The sequence below is a fragment of the Castor canadensis genome, chromosome 2 (genome assembly GCF_047511655.1).
Source record: "Castor canadensis chromosome 2, mCasCan1.hap1v2, whole genome shotgun sequence".
NCBI lineage: Eukaryota > Metazoa > Chordata > Mammalia > Rodentia > Castoridae > Castor > Castor canadensis.
The window spans coordinates 100,104,109-100,121,484 of NC_133387.1; the positions used below are offsets into that span (position 1 = coordinate 100,104,109).

Genomic DNA, 17,376 nt, shown 5'->3' on the forward strand with positions numbered 1-17,376 from the left:
CACCAAAAAAAAAACCCTCAAAAACAAAAAAAAAAAAACAAAACAAAACCCCATTAAGTGTGTGGTTTTCTACCACAAAGAATTTAGTTGTTTAGGGGAGAACCTTGGTGATAGAATATTTCCCTGGCATGTGTGAGTCCTGGGTTCAATTCCCAGCATGGCAAAAAAGGCTAATACACACACACACACACACACACACACACACACACACATATACACACACATAATATTATATATAATATATTAATATGTATCTATCTCTATCTATCTATCTATATAGGTTTAGAAATTAGGGGACAGGTTCTAAACTAGAACACATCTGTTCCTGCACTTGGGAAAGGACAGAAGCACAGCCTTGCCCAGATGCTCGATTGTATCTGTCAGCCTTCAAGCTCTGCCTTGGTTTCGATGCTTTCCCAATTTCTCAGACTGAGAGAGGGCAGTGCTTCTCAGATTGCTGCAGCACAGCAATTGCCCAGGTGCTGGTTAGAAATGCAGATTCCCAAGCCCTCCTCCAGGGCTAGGGTGAGGCTCAGAGGCCACAGTGGTTCTGGTGCAGGTCATCCTCAGGCCACATTGTGATGACACTTTATCACTAATGAGCCAAAGAGCACCACCTGTGACTGGGGCTTCAACAGGGAGGACAATCCACCCAGTGAGGGGAAAACCCAGGCTGTCTCACAGACTATTGTCTTAGAAAGGACCTGCGGGAACCAGTGGGCCATGAGGAAGCTCTGTCATTAGTTTCAGCCAAGAAAGACCCCTAAGTGCTTCCGGGGAGTGCTACTTCAAGTGACCTCATTGCTAAGACAAGGAGTTGTGTCTGATGGTTAGCCAGCCCAGCACTCTGTGCAGTTCAGGTGACTTTTATTTTTGAAGCAAGACTTTCCCCGGGAAGAAAGCGGTGTGCTGATTTCATCTGGCATAACCTCCTTATGTCATTGCAGCCAGTGGTCATTGGTGAACTGGCAGCAGGAGCTGCAGCCTGCACTCTGATAAGTCTGTGTTCAGGGTCTTGTTCAGCCTCCTCTGGCCATGTGCTTCCCCAAAGGATGAGGAAATAAAAAGACCTGGCTCCCATCCCTACTTCTGCAGCCTACTTCTAGACAACTGTGGCTCTAGAAATCCTTGGTCAAACAGCAACTGACGCTGCTGCTCATGCCTGGACAGGACTCTTCTCTAGGAGTTCCCTCCTCTCAAGACAAGCAATGCCATCACCCCCAGTAAGTAGGCCCCAAGGCCAAGAACTAGCTTTGGAGTCAGGGATAGAGTCTAACCATGTAGGCTCCACTCATCTCCAGAGCCAGGAGTAGAGGAGAAGGGGGTGGTGTGGGAGGCAACCCCCTCATTCCAACACAGAACTCTTAAGTCTGAGATTTCTCTATTAGTCCTGGCCTCACCAGGCATCATACAAGCATATAGGATAAGGCAAAAGTATAAAACGCTTTATTTAAGAGTTTCTTGGCTTGGTTTTTCTGTAGTTATAAATATTTAGATATACAGTGTGTGATCTTCCTGCAGATGACTTAGGGCCCAACAGGAACTAAAATCACTGATTTTGATGACTAGTGTCAGTTAAGTTTATTTCCAAACTGGGAAGGTGCCACTCCAAAGAAGATGTGGATCACTTCAAATGGGATAAGACACATGAAATCCAAGTTGCTCAGGTAAGACACTTCTGACATCGATAAGATCCCTAACGGGGGTATCCGAGGGCACACAGGTAAGTGCATTTCACAAAGTATTTTTAGCACTTAAAAGTTATTTGATACTTCTATTCGTCTCTCAACTTCTAAATTTCTTAACCTTTCTCAGGAATTTCTGATGATAAAAGCACACTGAAGATAGAAGTAATGATGGTGCCCAGTCACTTCTGATTGTACAGAAACATGGCTGGGTCCCACTGGGGCAAATGAGGATCCACCAAAGTTCTTAGCTCAACCCTGGCTGCTTCAAAATAAAACATTCATTCTCATTTCATGATTCATAAAAAAAAAGAAGGAAAATGAAAGGCCAGTTAACCATTAAAAGTTTACTAACCTAACACCACCGAAGATATCTTAGCTCCACACAGGACTCAGGGTAATAAAAATGGTTTACCAATGAAGCTAAGGAAGAAAAATTTAAATGGAGGGATGGAAGGAAAGAAGGGAAAATCCAAAAACAATCTCATGTTGCTATTCAAAGAAAAGATGAGAGCAAGTTCAACAAAGTTAAATGTTTAGTATGTAATTTCGTATATGTTTGAAATAAATACAAAAACAAGATTGAGACCTACTCTGATAAGGACTACAGTCCTTATCAACAAAAGTGACTCAAAAATATTAATCAGCTGTGTGTATATCCTTCAAGTTGCATAAGACTTAGCCCTCTTCTCCACAGTACAGACCTAAGAGAATTTAAAGTATTTCTTGAGGATAAATCCCTTTTCTGCTATTCTAAATTGATTACCATTCAGTGAGTTTAACATTAGCACTTTGGAAAGGATTTCAGAATGAAATATATAGAATACATGAAAGGTTGATTTCCAAATCAAGTGTAAGGGAAATTTTCATATATAATATCCACAGCAGGACAAGTCTCCCAACCCTGCTTAGCTTCTGAGATCAGGCACAATCAGATGGTATGGCAGCAGACAAAAGTAGGATAAGTCACATTAAAATAAAATGAGGCAAAAAATTTTAAAAATCTAAGAAGTTTCTGGGATGGAATTATCTCTGGGATAGGAGGAACAACACAGGCTTCAGAGCACCCAAATTCCACCCAGAAACTCAAAGGTTTACCCTTTCGAACAGTATAGTCCAGTTTGTTTTACTAATTAATGATATGTTTTGCAATAAAAAGTGTTTAAATAGCAAAGGAAAATCTTGAACTAAATGGAGAGGAAAGAATGCTGGCTGTTGTTATAAACTGAGATAATGTCATTATTCTTAATTAAAAACAAATGTTAACCTGACCCTCCTTTGAACACAGGCACATAACTGGCTTGTAAAAAAATTCTGAAGGATGAAAGAATTTCAGCCATGTTTGAGAAGGACTGAGAGTTCATCTATTTGTGCATCCATCTGGATGCTTGGCATTACCTGAATAGTACTCTGTACCCAGGAGTGTCCAACTCACATATGTCACATTTCAGTTTGGGAACACCCTTTTTCCTGGGGCATCATTGTGGCCAGTTCTCATTGTTCAGTTTTCCTTTAGAGGAAGCCTAAATCTGCCTTCCTATGAATTCCATACATTGGACCTATAATCCATGCATTGAAGACAAGCCAGGTCAAGTGTCCATAAGAAAGCCAACCACCCTCAAATGCTAGATGACAGTTACCATGCCCCTGGCTCTCAATGCCCACCCTCAGATCCCAAAACTTCTCTTCCCTGGTTCTGTCAACTCCTCTTAAGAGGGCATGTTTGGCTCTCCCCTGATCCAATGACTGTAAGTCACTGTATCTTTACAGTGTGGAATGCTAGGCTAAGTGCAATTTTCCAGAAATTGCCTGGGCATGACTCCAGTGAGAATCGCATTGGCTGATTTTCATGACAAATCTCATTGCCTAGTAATAGTGTACCTGTAGTTAATTAAAGGCCTTATCTTATTATGACTTTTGATCTCCTTGGAGCTATTTCAATGTTTTGATTTTTCAAGATCTTTGAGGAACCTGTGATTCAGTCATTAACTGAATATGAAAATTCCTCATAAACAACTTTGATGATAATTGTACTCTACAACTCTTTCCAGAAACAAATGTACTAAACTGTTTAGCAAAACCGGCCTGGGTGGAGGGCAAGCCCTGGAGCATACTGCTAGACACAGCTCCTGATGCTCCACCAAACCCTCCACATCCATCTACCGACTATATCTCCTAAGAGCTAGTTCACTTCACTGTCTTTCTCTGTTTTAGCCACATTGCTTATACAATGTTTTTGCTAAAGTCCCAACATACCATATTTACTGCATTTTCCTAACCAGTCAAATGATACTGTCAAAGAAAACATTAGGTGGGCCTAGCATGACTTTTTTGTTGGTGAACCCAGAGAGTCCTGGTAATTACTGTTTTATCTTATAATAGGAAAATAAATTTTTAGCAATAAAAACATAGCTTTTTAATCTAAAATTCAGATGAAACCTTCTGCTTATAATTTTCAGGATTTATTTTCTTGCTCACTTGATAGTATACAATGACATTTGTCACTTCTTATGATTGCTCAAAAATTTCTGATATTGGTTTATGGCTACATTTGTAAAGAATCATAATCCTCATTGATCGAAGAATTCTATCTGCTGGAAAGCGGTTGCCACTCAACTGGTCTCTGGTCCCCTTTGTCTTTCAGTTGGCAGGTTCTCCTCCTCATTTTCCTTCTGTCCCCACTTCCAGAAGGGAAGTCCCAGGAGGTCAGGCCAAAACAGAAGAGCCAAGTAGGAAGTGAGCTGTTTGCTTTTGCTGCAACTTGACAATTCTAACCCATCACTTCCAGGGTACATGCCTCCCCTTTCCCAGCTCCCACAGCAGCCCCTCAGTGGCCTTCAGCATGCCTCAGTGGCCCAGTGAACTGGATGTAGTTGGGGAAGTTTATGCCACTTTTTCTTATTTCCAAAGAAGGCCTTTGGAATCTAAACTTTCATAATATGTGCTTGCTTTCTTAGATAATTTGAAATTGTTCAGAGTGCCTTTCTTGAAACGCCTTCAACTCTCTCTCTCTCTCTTACTTCAGTACTGGGCATTGAACTCACATGCTAGGCAAATACTTTATTACTTCAGTCATACCCCTAGTCCTTTTGTTTTTATATTTTTATTTCTGACATAGAGTCTCACTGACTTTGCCTAGGCTGACCTTGAACTCAATATCCAACTGCCTCTACCTCCAGCATAGCTTGGATTACAGCAGTGTACCACCATGCTTAGCTTCAACTTTCTTGTACCTTCTGCCTGGTCTGTTGCTATTCAAACAGGCCTATCAGAAAGCATGGACTCACATTCAGAACCATACCTCCAGAGCTGATATTGTATAAGGTGTCCTGGAGCTGACCAGCTAGCTATTTCTTCCCTTGGAGAAGTCTTACCTTTGCTCCTCTCAACTTAAAAAATTTCAGCTTAAAGTGAAACCAGTAAAAAACAGTGGAGATGGGGATGGGGGTAGGGATTCAGAGTAGACTTTCAAGTTTCAAAAATTCTGTCTGCACCAAGTGTTGCTTCTGGCTTTAAGTTTAGCATCACTGACAGTGAGCATTCTCTCAACAGCTAAGGACAGGTATAGCTCTTGAGTTCACGACTTAGCCTGAGTGAGCATGTTCTGTCATAGATGGGTGTCCAGTGTCCACCTGTGTGCTGATAAAGAGGTCTGAAGTATGGGTTCAAGAATTTATTTACTTTCAACAGGTTGCAATTATAATAAATTTGTACAGTAAACAGCAAACCTGAGGTAGCCTAGAAAGATGGAGGTGGGAGGCTCTTTGCTGGGGGAAGGATGAGGTGGCTGGAGTGGAGGACAGTATAATGCATATATTTAATAGCAAAGGCAGTCTACAGACCATTCCTTCATTATATGCACATTTAAGACAATATGATTTGTGTATGAGTAAACAGTCAGTAGTAGACAACTCACTAACCTTCATTGGCCTTTAAATACACATCTTAGCCTTTCTAGATCTCATGATACTTGTTAGAAGGGACCACAACAGCAATGACCAATGAGGAAGACACACAAACTAGCTACTGTACAATTATGTTCGTTCCTAATGCACAGTTGCATTCTTGCTGTTTTTTTTTTTTTTTTTTTGTGGCACTGGGGTTTGAACTCAGGGCCTCATGCTTGCTAGGCAGGTGCTCTACCACTTGAGCCACTCTGCCAGCCCCATTCCTACTGCACAGAGCATAAACAATATCCCCATTCATCAAAATCACCATTAAGAAAATTGAGACTGGACACCAGGGGCTCACACTTGTAATCCTAACTACTTGGGATGTTGAGAACTATGGTTCCAGGCCAGCCAGAGCAAATAGTTCGCAGCACCTTATCTCCAAAATGACCAGAACAAAACGGACTGAAGGTGTGGTTCATGAGGTAGAGCACCTGCTTTGCAAGTGTGAAGCCCCAAGTTCAAACCCCAGTCCTATCCCCCATCCCCTAAAAAAAAAAGAAATAAAATTCAGTCAACTTACCAGTCTACTTTGTCTAGGCCCATGTAAATATTAAATGCTGCTTTAAATATTCTCTCTTAACATTTGTCCAAAACAGCTTGACCCTGTCTGGGGGGAAGTGAGCATGCTGGATGTTTAGAGATTTTTGCTGAATGATGCCTGGGGACCCACAGACGGCAAGGTCACTAGGAACTCCGTATACCCATATGACTTGAAGTCTAAGGAGCATGTAGCTCAAGAGAGACAAACAGAGGAATACATCTAAGAGCTAATGAAAGCTGGAGTGACACCGCTTGAGAAGGCAGAGCCTGTACAGCACAGCTTAAACCTGCCGTAGTGTCTGGCAGTTACTCAACCAAGTTAAACAGAGAATTAACATATGGCCTAGTCCTCCTACTCCTAGGATGAGGAAAACAGGTGCTTAAGCAAAAACCTGTCAGTGAATGTTTGTAACAACACATTAGCAACACTAATGCCCATCCCAACAGAAAGTGGCAGGGCCACACAATGGCGTAGTATTTGGCCATGGAAAGGAACAAAACCCTGATCTGTGCCATGGCCTTGAAAACATCATTCTAAATGAAAAAAGACACATTTATTATTTGATTCCACTCATGCAAAATACCCAGAAAAGACAGATCTACAGAGATAGAAAGTATAATAGTGGTTTTTCAGGGGCTAAGGGCAGAGGGAATGAGATGGAATTATTAATGGGTACAAGTTTCCTTGTGAGGTGAGCGGAATGTTCTGGAATGTGGTGATGGTTATACAACATGGTGAATGTGTGAAATGCCACTGAACTGTACTCTTTAAAAAGGTACAGTCTATGCTATGTGTGTCTTCCCACCCTATTTTTACTCTAGCCTAGGGATACAGCGGCCAGGTCCCTGCCCAGGCCTGTCCTTGTCTCCTGCCCTCCCCTACCTTGGAGGGTCGCACTGCTCATGCCTCCCAGCAGAAAGGATAAACCTAATGAGCCCACATGTCAGCGCAATATAAATTACAGCAAGGGAAAAAAAGAAACAACTTGATGCATGGCTGAGGATCTAAAAAAGGAATGTCCACCATTGTTTGTGATTATGGATCGCATCACAATCTAATAGCAATTTTTATTTAATCAATAATTTCCATGCTGAACAGACAGTCCTGTTACAGAGAATCGACAAGCAGGTACTGATAGCGCCAAGCCTCGTTATTAATCTTTCCTCTGCCGGCTTATCAGCCCAACTACTGTAAAAGGCACCACCAAGATGGATTTTAGAAACTACCTCTCTCCTCCCCCTCCTTCTTTTCTTCCTGGCTCTCCCATGCTATTTTATGTAACATAGACTCCACATTTATTTGCGTAATCTGGGACTTGAGTGGCATAAAAAGGCAGTTCGCATTAAGCAATTTCACAAATCAGGAAGACCTAGACCATTGCTCAGGGTTAGCCATTATAGGCTAATAAATCATACTTTCTCTTTGAGTTGTCAATCGCCAAAAATGCTTTGTACAAGCGCTGGCATCTGTAATTCTGTAAAGGCTTTTCATCTTGAAATAAGATGCTCTGGACTGATAACAAGAATAATCCCCTCTTGATCAAGAAAAAAAAAATCTGCATTTTACCAATTAAAGCTGCTGCCAGAAGCCAACTGGCTCAGTACTGAGGCTCCACTGAAGTTTATCTCTGCTAAACAGAAGGAGGAATACAGGGAGGGCTGGGTTTCCTTTGCAGCTTGACTACTTTATCTTGTGATAGAAGGTGTGAGAACTTTTGCTACCTTCAGGAGAAGCCACCAGAAAGACCTGCTTCTAAAGAACCAGAGGGCTTGCACACCTTCTGGGGAGAGCTCCTTGGACCACTGGAATCCAAGCCACTGTTCAAAGAAGCTCCAAGTAGGAGCTTCTTCCTCCAATTAAAGTAGGATGGAGGGAGCAGACTGATGTTAGCTATGTCCATCAAAAGGAAGCCTATAGCTGTAAAACAAGACAGCTATTGGTGATCCTGATTAGGAAGACATTTTCAGAATGCAAGGTTGCTAACTAGGAAATAGGGGATGCTAAGAAGACAAAACTATGGAAAAATCAACATGATAATAATCCCAAAAACACCATTTCAAAGTGGCCTTAAAAACTTGACTGGTATTATCGTAGGTATCTTCCAAAAATTATCAAATAACTCTCTTCCCCCAAACCCTAATAAGCCTACTTTAAAGAGAAACAACAGGAGACTCAAGACTGTAAAGTAATGACACACAAGTGAGGGACAGTGTAAGACCAACTCAGGTGCTCAGCTGCCCACCCAGCAAACTTCTGACTTCTCTCTGAACATCATCTCCAACATCCGTATCAGGTCCCAAATATGAAATCATGATGTATCACCAAACTGTCCTCCCAAGTTCTTAAAATCAATTTCAAATAATTTCTACTGTTGGTCTTCCTCCTTGCCCTGATCCACCACACCTTCACAACTTCAATTCATTTAACTTACAGCTTTAGGGATTTGCAAAACTCACCTCAAGATCTTTCTAAAGATCTCTATGGCTCAAGCCATTCCTCTCATTAAAAACATCCAATTCTCTTTCATTTCATAGGCAACAGAAGCCACATCTCCAGTCTAAAATCCTGTCTCCTGGAATGGTGCTACTCATGCCATCCAGACAGACACACTTCGGTCCTACCATAACTCTGTGACCTAACCCTCTCCCATGAAAAAGCATAAAATGATCCTTTCTGTAATTATTTTTCTAATCCAAAGACATGTCAAAAAATAGCCTGTATTAGTCGTAATCAGAGACACAATTCTCCTATTCTATTAACTTCTTCTTATCTTGTCAACAAAGACCGACACCTCCTTGCAAGAGCCTTTCCCTGTTTAAATCCAGTTGCTTGTTCAAGACCATGTTCAAATCCAACCTCCACAAGATCTTTCATTTTTTCTTCTACACCTTCATCTTTTCTTCCCACCACTTTGCCTGTATACTTGTAGCACTTCAGTCAACCTTCTCTGTGGGTTTCCCTTACTCAAAGGCATAGACATAAAAAAATGTGTTTCAGGTCTTGTTCTCGCCACTGCCCTGGACCCCAGTTCCCTAGGTCTGACATGCATGGAGCTTTTTCTAGATACTATGCCTGCAATTTATGCAGCAGCCACTAAGTGGTCATAATATAATGTAGTGGGCAGAATCAGCAGTCAGCACAGGCAGCATGCAATGGCAAGCAATTGAATCAATGTCATACTTTTTGCTCTTGTTTAATTTCCATTAAGTTTCCTTAATCTTGCCATTCTTCAACTAATTGGGTTTATCAGAACTATTTTTCATGGATTCTATTTTTCTTTTGTATGAATACTCTCTAGGTTATACACTCATACACCCTCTCATTCTGTCCTCACAAACAAAAAAAAAAACAAATTAATAAAATCCATGAATAAATTGGGATGGATATTATCTCCACTTTACACATGAGAAACTGAGATTGAAGCTGTAGATGACTTATGCAAAGGCAGGTTTTGGCTTATGTGGGAATAAGCTCTCCAACACAATATCCAGAACTCTCTCCATCCCCAACTCACTGAGGATCGCTAGGTTTACTGGTAATTGGGCAGGGTGGGGCAAGAGTGAGCTGACTAAAGTTTAAGGGCTTGCCTACCCACGGTCTTTTAAGGACAAACCACCTCCAATTCTCTTGCTGATGTTAGTTGTTCTAGGGGGAATAAAGATTCACCCATGGCAGTATTTGGCTAATCTCAGAAAAGCCTAAATGTCCCTGAATTTTCAAAAAGTCCTTGCATTAGAAAATTGCTCTCTATTCCTGGAGTTCTGTTTTCTCCAAGCCTGCTTGCCATGATCTCAGAAGTTTGAGACTGAGTGACCCCCCTTAGGCTGCAAAAAACAATACAAACCTAAAACACCAACAATGATGGACTTTTTCCACCAAGGAAAGGGTTTGGCTGGTTATAGGCCTTGCTGAGAACTACTGAATAGCCAGCCTTGGAAACCTGGTTTTCAAATTAACCTTTGCCAGTTTACACACAGGCACACTTACCCCACATACATACATGCATATACACAGATACATGCATAGATACACACACACACACACACACACACACACAAGCACACACATACACATGAAAATAGCCTTTTGTTAGAGACTTTTCAAACAGTCTGACTACCACCCAGCTACCTCCTTCTAAGATGAAAGGGGAAGGGGAGCCCAGCACCATGATCCAGGTAGCTGCTTCTCAGTATGGCATTGGAGAGGAAACCTGTTTAGGGACCCTGTTCTAAGGATGATACAATTCAATACTGTTATCTGCTTGGACTAAAACTAAAGTTTCAAGGAGGGAGAATGTCTTGGTCAATCCCCATTCGTCAGATACACACTGGGCAAGAGCAGGGGGTCTCCTGGCTTCAGTCAAGTCATGTCAGTTTTGATATAAAACGAACCTTCGAGCTAACACACAGAAGCCACAAAAATCAACAGCACCACTCTGCTCTCCTCCCCCACTCAAGCCTGCAAAAAACAAACACATAAACAACAAGAGATGGAGTGACCTCACTTGGACCCTCTGTCTGTTTCTCATTAGGCCAACTGCATGTGATCTCTGTGTGGCCTTGGACAACGGGGACAGCGTTTATTTTCACGGCTGTTTCACAGTATGATAAGTGAGAAAATAACGCTCGAAAGGGTCAAATGTTTCCGAGGGGGTCATCCCAAGAGATGGGGCTGCCACTCAGAATTCTGGCTGGGCTTGGGGAGGTGTCAGCTGCAGGTCACATAGCCCTCAAGTCCTGGCCCTCAGTCCCATTGCCTGAGTGTCTTTCCATGGGAACAGTCTCTGCAGGTGCAGTTTAGCCAGCAACTTTATAAAGAACGTGACCCTTGAGGCAAAATTGTCAAAGGGTGGCTTTGAAGTGTATAGTTCTTACTCTTATGTTGTACATGCCACGTCTCCAAATAATTAGAGAAACCAAATTAGCTAGCAATTCCATGTAGTGAAAAATAAGATCAAAATCTCACACAAGACTAATTTCTGCCTCGTATCAGAGACCTCTATCACAGCTTAAGCCAAATTTTCTCTTAGGTAAAGATATATAACGCAACTTTAGCAAAAGGATCAAATTAGATGGAAACATTTTAAATGCAAATCTAGGATCATGGTATTAATATGAAAATAATGTCTTCTCATTTGAACTCTTCCTTACATTTCTATGGATACACCAATTCTTCACAAATTAGATGTGCTTTCTTTATATCTAAATCTTCGATACTAAAAAAGAAAGCCCTTCATTTTCATGCTGCCAATGTATAGAACTGGTTTCCAAATGGCAGCAAAGGTGATCTTAACTGTGTTCTTTGGATAAAGGAAACTTCAGCATGCTTTTAGAGATCAAATTTTGCAGTGTATGAAAGCATTTAATATCCAAGTAGGTTGTTAATTACTCTACAACAAGGGGAATTTTTGACATCATGCTTAAAAGACACAAAGGGAGGATTATGGTGACTTAACTGCCACCCAGCTGAAGCTAGGTGCTAATGTAAGTACATCTCACATCTCTGCAGTTCAGCCCTACAAGTAGAAGGCAACACCCCCACTATAACTGCCAAGGCATCATCCTGCTGAGAACTGCTAAGCCATCATCAAGCTGAGGAATAAAACTGTTAAAAAGCAACTTGAATCTTTGAAGACCATTGGGAAGAAATTTATCTGTGTTCTTTGTTAAACAGAAATAGAGAACTGAATTGTTGAAATTGAAGACAAAAGTGTTGGAGGGATATATATACCAAGCAGATGGGCAAGAGTATGGCAATCATACTCTTTCTTCTATCAGATCTTGGCAGTGATGTTTTCAAGCTACACAGGAATAGTGACTACACTCTGAAATATACACTTGTGGCACTTATTCCTTTTCCTCTTTTTAAAAAGCCTTGCCAGGCTGGGCTCATCTGTAATCCCAGCTACGAGTAGAATAAATAGGACTGTGGTCCAGCCAGCCTGGGCAAAAAGTGTGAGACCCTATCTGAAAAATAACTAACCATAAAGGGCTAGAAGTATAGCTTAAGAAGTAGAGAACTTACCTAGTAAATATGAGGCCTCGAGGTGAAAACCCCAGTACCACCAAAAAAGAAAAAATTTAAAAAAATACAAAGCTTTATAAAACATCTGTAGAGACACCATGTGATTCACAATCACTTTCAGAGAACTTGAGATGAACTTGTGCTGCATGCTATGTATATTTCAGCATCAAAGAGTCAAAGATGGAACTTACTTGTAGGACAAAATTAAAATGGGAGGGAAATGAATCTTAGCAAGAACACATCTCTCATGGATGTGAGAGGCCAGGCTGAGCTGACTTGCATAATAACACAAGCCAAGCCAACTAACATAAAGAATAGCACAAGAAAAACCAAACAGCACTTTGAGAACTGATACTGTATGCCTTTCAGAAACTCACTGAATATAAGGTTTGTGTCTTCTGTAATATAATGAGCAATAACAGCAATGACAAATAAGTCTGGTTAATTTAAAACTGAAGAAAAATATGAACTTGCAACTTACTTTGAGATTTTAGAACGTGTTTTTCAGAGGTCAAGGGAAAAGAAAATGCTTGACAAATCAATAATAAAATCAGTCTTAAACTTTTAAAAATCAGTTTTGGTACTATATACTCCTTTTGCTTTCTTGTTCCCTTCTAGTTTAACAGACACTAAGAAAGGACAAAGTACAACAAATTAACAAAAATATACAACTGTCTTCTTAACTTCTGGTCATAGAAACAAATGGATGGCAAATTTAATACGCGCTTGAGACCAACTGAGGCCAATTATAATTATCTTGCTGGGAAGAGAAATTAATTAGGCATCCCAGTGATAAAAGACCCCAATAGCACCAAACCTAGAACAAACACCCATGGAGGAGAGAGACTGGAAATAATGGGGAAGGGAAGTGAGCCCGTCTGTGCAGACAGTAATGGACTGGGTAATCTTTTCAAGAGTACACAGTGCATTACACTGGAAATGAGCCTACCTGGCAGGCAAAGTCAGCTGAGTTCCTAATTCTCTTCTTCAACTTTGTGATTTGCTAATGTGAAACACATGTCTCCCTTTTGCACCAAGTTCAAATAACTCTGGAATTCCAACTGTGCAGCTCAGCGACTGAACCAGAACAAGGGGAGAACTTGTCAGGATTTAAGAGCTTTCAGCAAAGCCCTTCAATTGCAGCCAGCACCCTATTCCACGGAAGGATATCAATTATAGATAGTGACTTGCTTTAGCAGGCAGTCGGAACTGTCAGACACTAGATAGACAACCATGAAGAATCATGAATCTTTCTATTAACTGTAAGAGGGGGAAAAAGAATGGGTCACGGCTGTAAATAAGGCAGAGCATCAGAATGGTTTAACACCTTGCTGTTGGGTTGTATGTGGCATGAAAATTCAACTAATTCTCTCCAAGGGAAGTCACAGGAACCTCAACAGTTAATGCTTCCCTCTGTCCCTAAAAACGTGGCCTTTGTAACTGGTATTCTTTCCATCTGCCACCAACGTAATTAGGTGGACTTGAAGTAGCTTTCAACAAAATATAAACCACCAGGCCACTGCTAATGCTACCACATACACTCATGAGTAGGAAGGTATGCATGTATCAGGTGATGGAAAATCAATTTAAACACACAAATTTGGAATTTCTGTAGTTCAGACACCAGTAAAAAGGTGGACTATAAGTGATATAAACCAGTGTTTTTATTTATATTGTTATAAATTATAATTTTCAATTCACTTAATTAAGTTTATTTAGTCATATAATTTATTTAGGACTAAAATTAATATCACAAAGGAGTTTCTTATAATCCTGACATAAATTTTTCTGGCTGATTTGGAATAAAAGAAGATTCCACTGTATGTGGGTGTGTTCATAATTTTTAAAGATAGCTTCCATAAAACAGAAAACATGGTGGTCATTCAGGTAGTTTAGGCAGCCTTCCCTTACAACTCTTTAGATCTCTATGAAAACATCACAGGGACTGAGATTAAATGCAAATACCTACAACTTTTACTGCCTTAAAAGCTTTCACATCATTTGGACAGTGAAAGGGTTAAGTTGCTACCCCAATCAAAAGAATGTTACCTCAGACCCACCTTTGCATGAGGATCCCAGTTCATTTCAAATGCAAACGTAAGCTAGTCTTCTATTTCATTCCTCAGTTGATATTGGCAGTCCTAGCACCAGCATCATAGCTCTCCTTGGAAACTACAATGACTTATCCTCCAAACAGTCATTATGAGACTGCTTCAGCCCTCAGGATATGTGTGTGGGTGTGCTTCTGATGCTGGGAATAGAACCCAGGGCCTTGCACACGTGAAGCATGTGCTACCACTGAGCTACACACCCACTCCTCTCAGAAGGGTATTTTTTTAAAGCAAGCAGCACTGTATCTTTTCTATCATGCTAGCTTTGACACAAATAACACTCTTCATTACATTGTTTATTCATCTATCATTGACAATATTCATAGCACATGCTAGTCTTTGAGAATATTTCTTCATAGTAAAAAAAAAATTCCCAACTTTTCACCCCCCCCACTTAGTATTATAATGCCTTTGTGGTTTCCATTAAAGCAGTTGGCAAGAATCAAGGGTCATTAAGTCAGACTTGGTTTAAAAATAATACTTGCATCAAATTAAAGAGAAAAAAATCAAATTACACTCACAGAACAATCTGGAAATATACCATAATTAAAAACATTTGACTTTTTAACTTTTTGCTGTGCTCGGAAATCTATGTTCTTCCTATACAATTACAAAGAGACATGATTAAAAGAGAAATGGGGGAGGCCTTGCTGATGTCATGTACAATCCTCAAAACATTCTGACTACGTCTCTCATAACCTGGCAAGCTGTGTATCTAACCTTACCACGTAACTGCGATGGGTGGGCAGCGCAATACAGAATGAGCTAAGTTGTAAAAGTCACACTCTGAAATCTCATGCAGCCAATGCAACATCAGAGGGACTTTATAATTTGTACGTTTAATCTAAATGGAAGAGAGTTAGCAAGAAATACGGATCAACTGAAATATAACATTATCGTAAAAGAATGGATAATGAGTATTTGTGTATATGTGTGGTGGGTATGCACGTATGCATATCCATGCATAAGTGTACATGTGAGAGATGCAATCGCGACAAGGGCTTCTTTGTCAGATCTTCCATAATATTGGAAACTGAAGAAATTGCCCTATTTGGTGAAACCGTACTTAATGCCTCAACCCATGCTTCTGCACACAAGTTGTCTGAGCCTGTATCTTTTTATTCTGGCAGCTCTAAAGGACTCCAAATGTCCTTGTTCTTGGTTCCATTTGCCAGGGAGGCTGCCACTGACCTTAGAGAAAGTGCCAAGTAGCAGGAAGAAGAGGTAAAGGAGGTATGGAGGTGTGAGTGCACTATACCATCTGAAATCACACAGAGGAGAAGAGCCTGGACCTGGTATGGTAAGGGAAGGTATGGTTCTCAATCAGATTACTACATGGTTTTCAAAAACAAAGATCATGAAACACATCTAAAAACACATGCAATTTTGTCCACGACACTATTGGTCCTTTAGGGTTGCCCTCGCTGACTGCTGCATACACTAATGGGAGGCTCCTTAGGCTTTTGAGGAGGTGGGGAAGGAACCCCCCATCTCTACAATTTTTTCTATTGTTACTGGGTCTTGGAAGGGGACTCAAACCTGGTTAAAAGGTTAATAATAATTCATGTCCAGCTTACTATTACTCAATAACCATCAAAGCCACTAACTCAAAATAGTGTTTTCTGGCTTATGGGATCAGAGTCATTACACTCTCTATTGAAGACTTTATTGAATTTTACACTAAGCTTTAGCTGACTGAACAGGTCAAGCACCATAGCTCAGAGTTTTCTTTATTCTCAGAAAGTCATAAAGGCCTCTCCAGTTTGCAACGCTTCAAGCTAAGAAACTTGACTCAGTGCAGGGTCAGAGAAGCTGACCTCCTAGCAAAAGGTCACATAGTTGGAAGGCCCAGTGGCTGAACACTGGTCACTTACGTGCACGAGCTGATCCTGGGTGTCGAACTCCCGGGTGCAGCCTTCCCAGTGGCAGTTTGTCTCATAGATGACTTCAGGCTCCTGCTTGCTTTCATCTTTGTCCCCCTCCTCCTTGACTAGGGTGGTTCCTTCTGGCTGCTCCTATAGGGGTGGGGGAAGGGAACAGAGAAGGGGAAAAATCAGACACAATGGGAAGAAAGAAGAGAAAGGAGAAAGCTGATTTAGATCTGTCTTCCTCCTAAAGCAGTTTTCCAGCCATAATAAAATAGAGCCAAAGTCACACACCTGGATTGTGACTAAAAGAAGTCTAAAGCCTGGAAATATCTGTGTGTAGTTTTTGTTTTTTTTTCAGTTTTCCCAAACACACCTGAGAATTCTTAAATTTGAGATTGAAGACAACAGCTGAAAGCATAATAAAAATAAAAAGCTGAAGCCAAACTTTGCTGCCCTGAATATAAAGCTAAAAGTAAACCAAGGTGAAAGTAAACCAAAATGACAGCTTGAAAAACCCAAGACAAAAAACCCAAAACAAAGTCCATAAGAGAATCAATTCTTTACCCAAAGTTGGCTCCATCTTTCTTCCACCTTGTTGAGTTGTTTTAATTCTTTTTGGTATATTAATGTCCTCATTCCTATATTTTGTAATTCAGGAAAATGGTTGATAAATACTTATAATTCTGTTTTCTCTGCTTTTGGGGCTGTAGAAAGCACGCTGTGGACTTTTGAAGTCTTGGTCATGCCTTCTTGGTCAGCCTCTGGTCTCTAGGGATACATTTGTGGTCCAAGGCCTAGGAACCACAGTACCTAATGTTTCACAGCATGGTCTGATCTCATCTTCACAGTAATGCAATTCAAAGAATTTCCAAAACTATAAGAAATGTTGAGGTGTGTAAATTTGAGTTCTAATCTAGAGCTGATTGATAAAACCTGTATATTGGCATTAAGTTGTAACTAGTTAAGGTTGTTGTCTAGAGGACTGTAACAAAGAGGATGGAGTTCAGAACCCCTGTCACCATCTGAGTCCTCATCAAAGTTCTAGCTGAAAGGGAAATTTGGGCGAAGGCATGCTGAGGTTTGTACTGAAGCAGCCTGAGGATAGCAATATTCAGGTCCTGTGGATGTTTAGACTCTTGTCCAGCCTGTGTTTAGGGAAATTAACATGCACTGAGCTATGGGCAAGTCAGGCAC

At 40.8% G+C, this 17,376-nt stretch overlaps 1 protein-coding gene across 14 annotated transcripts in view; it reads right to left on the reverse strand.

Annotated features, from left to right (window-relative positions):
- The window catches only part of Gli3 (GLI family zinc finger 3), a 261,013-nt gene that overhangs the window by 46,530 nt on the left and 197,107 nt on the right, over positions 1-17,376 (reverse strand). For all 14 annotated transcript variants that reach the window (XM_020152773.2, XM_074065365.1, XM_074065372.1 and 11 more), the window contains one exon: positions 16,189-16,329. In XM_020152773.2, coding sequence (XP_020008362.1) covers positions 16,189-16,329 — 141 coding nt within the window. The remainder of the gene's footprint in view (positions 1-16,188; positions 16,330-17,376) is intronic.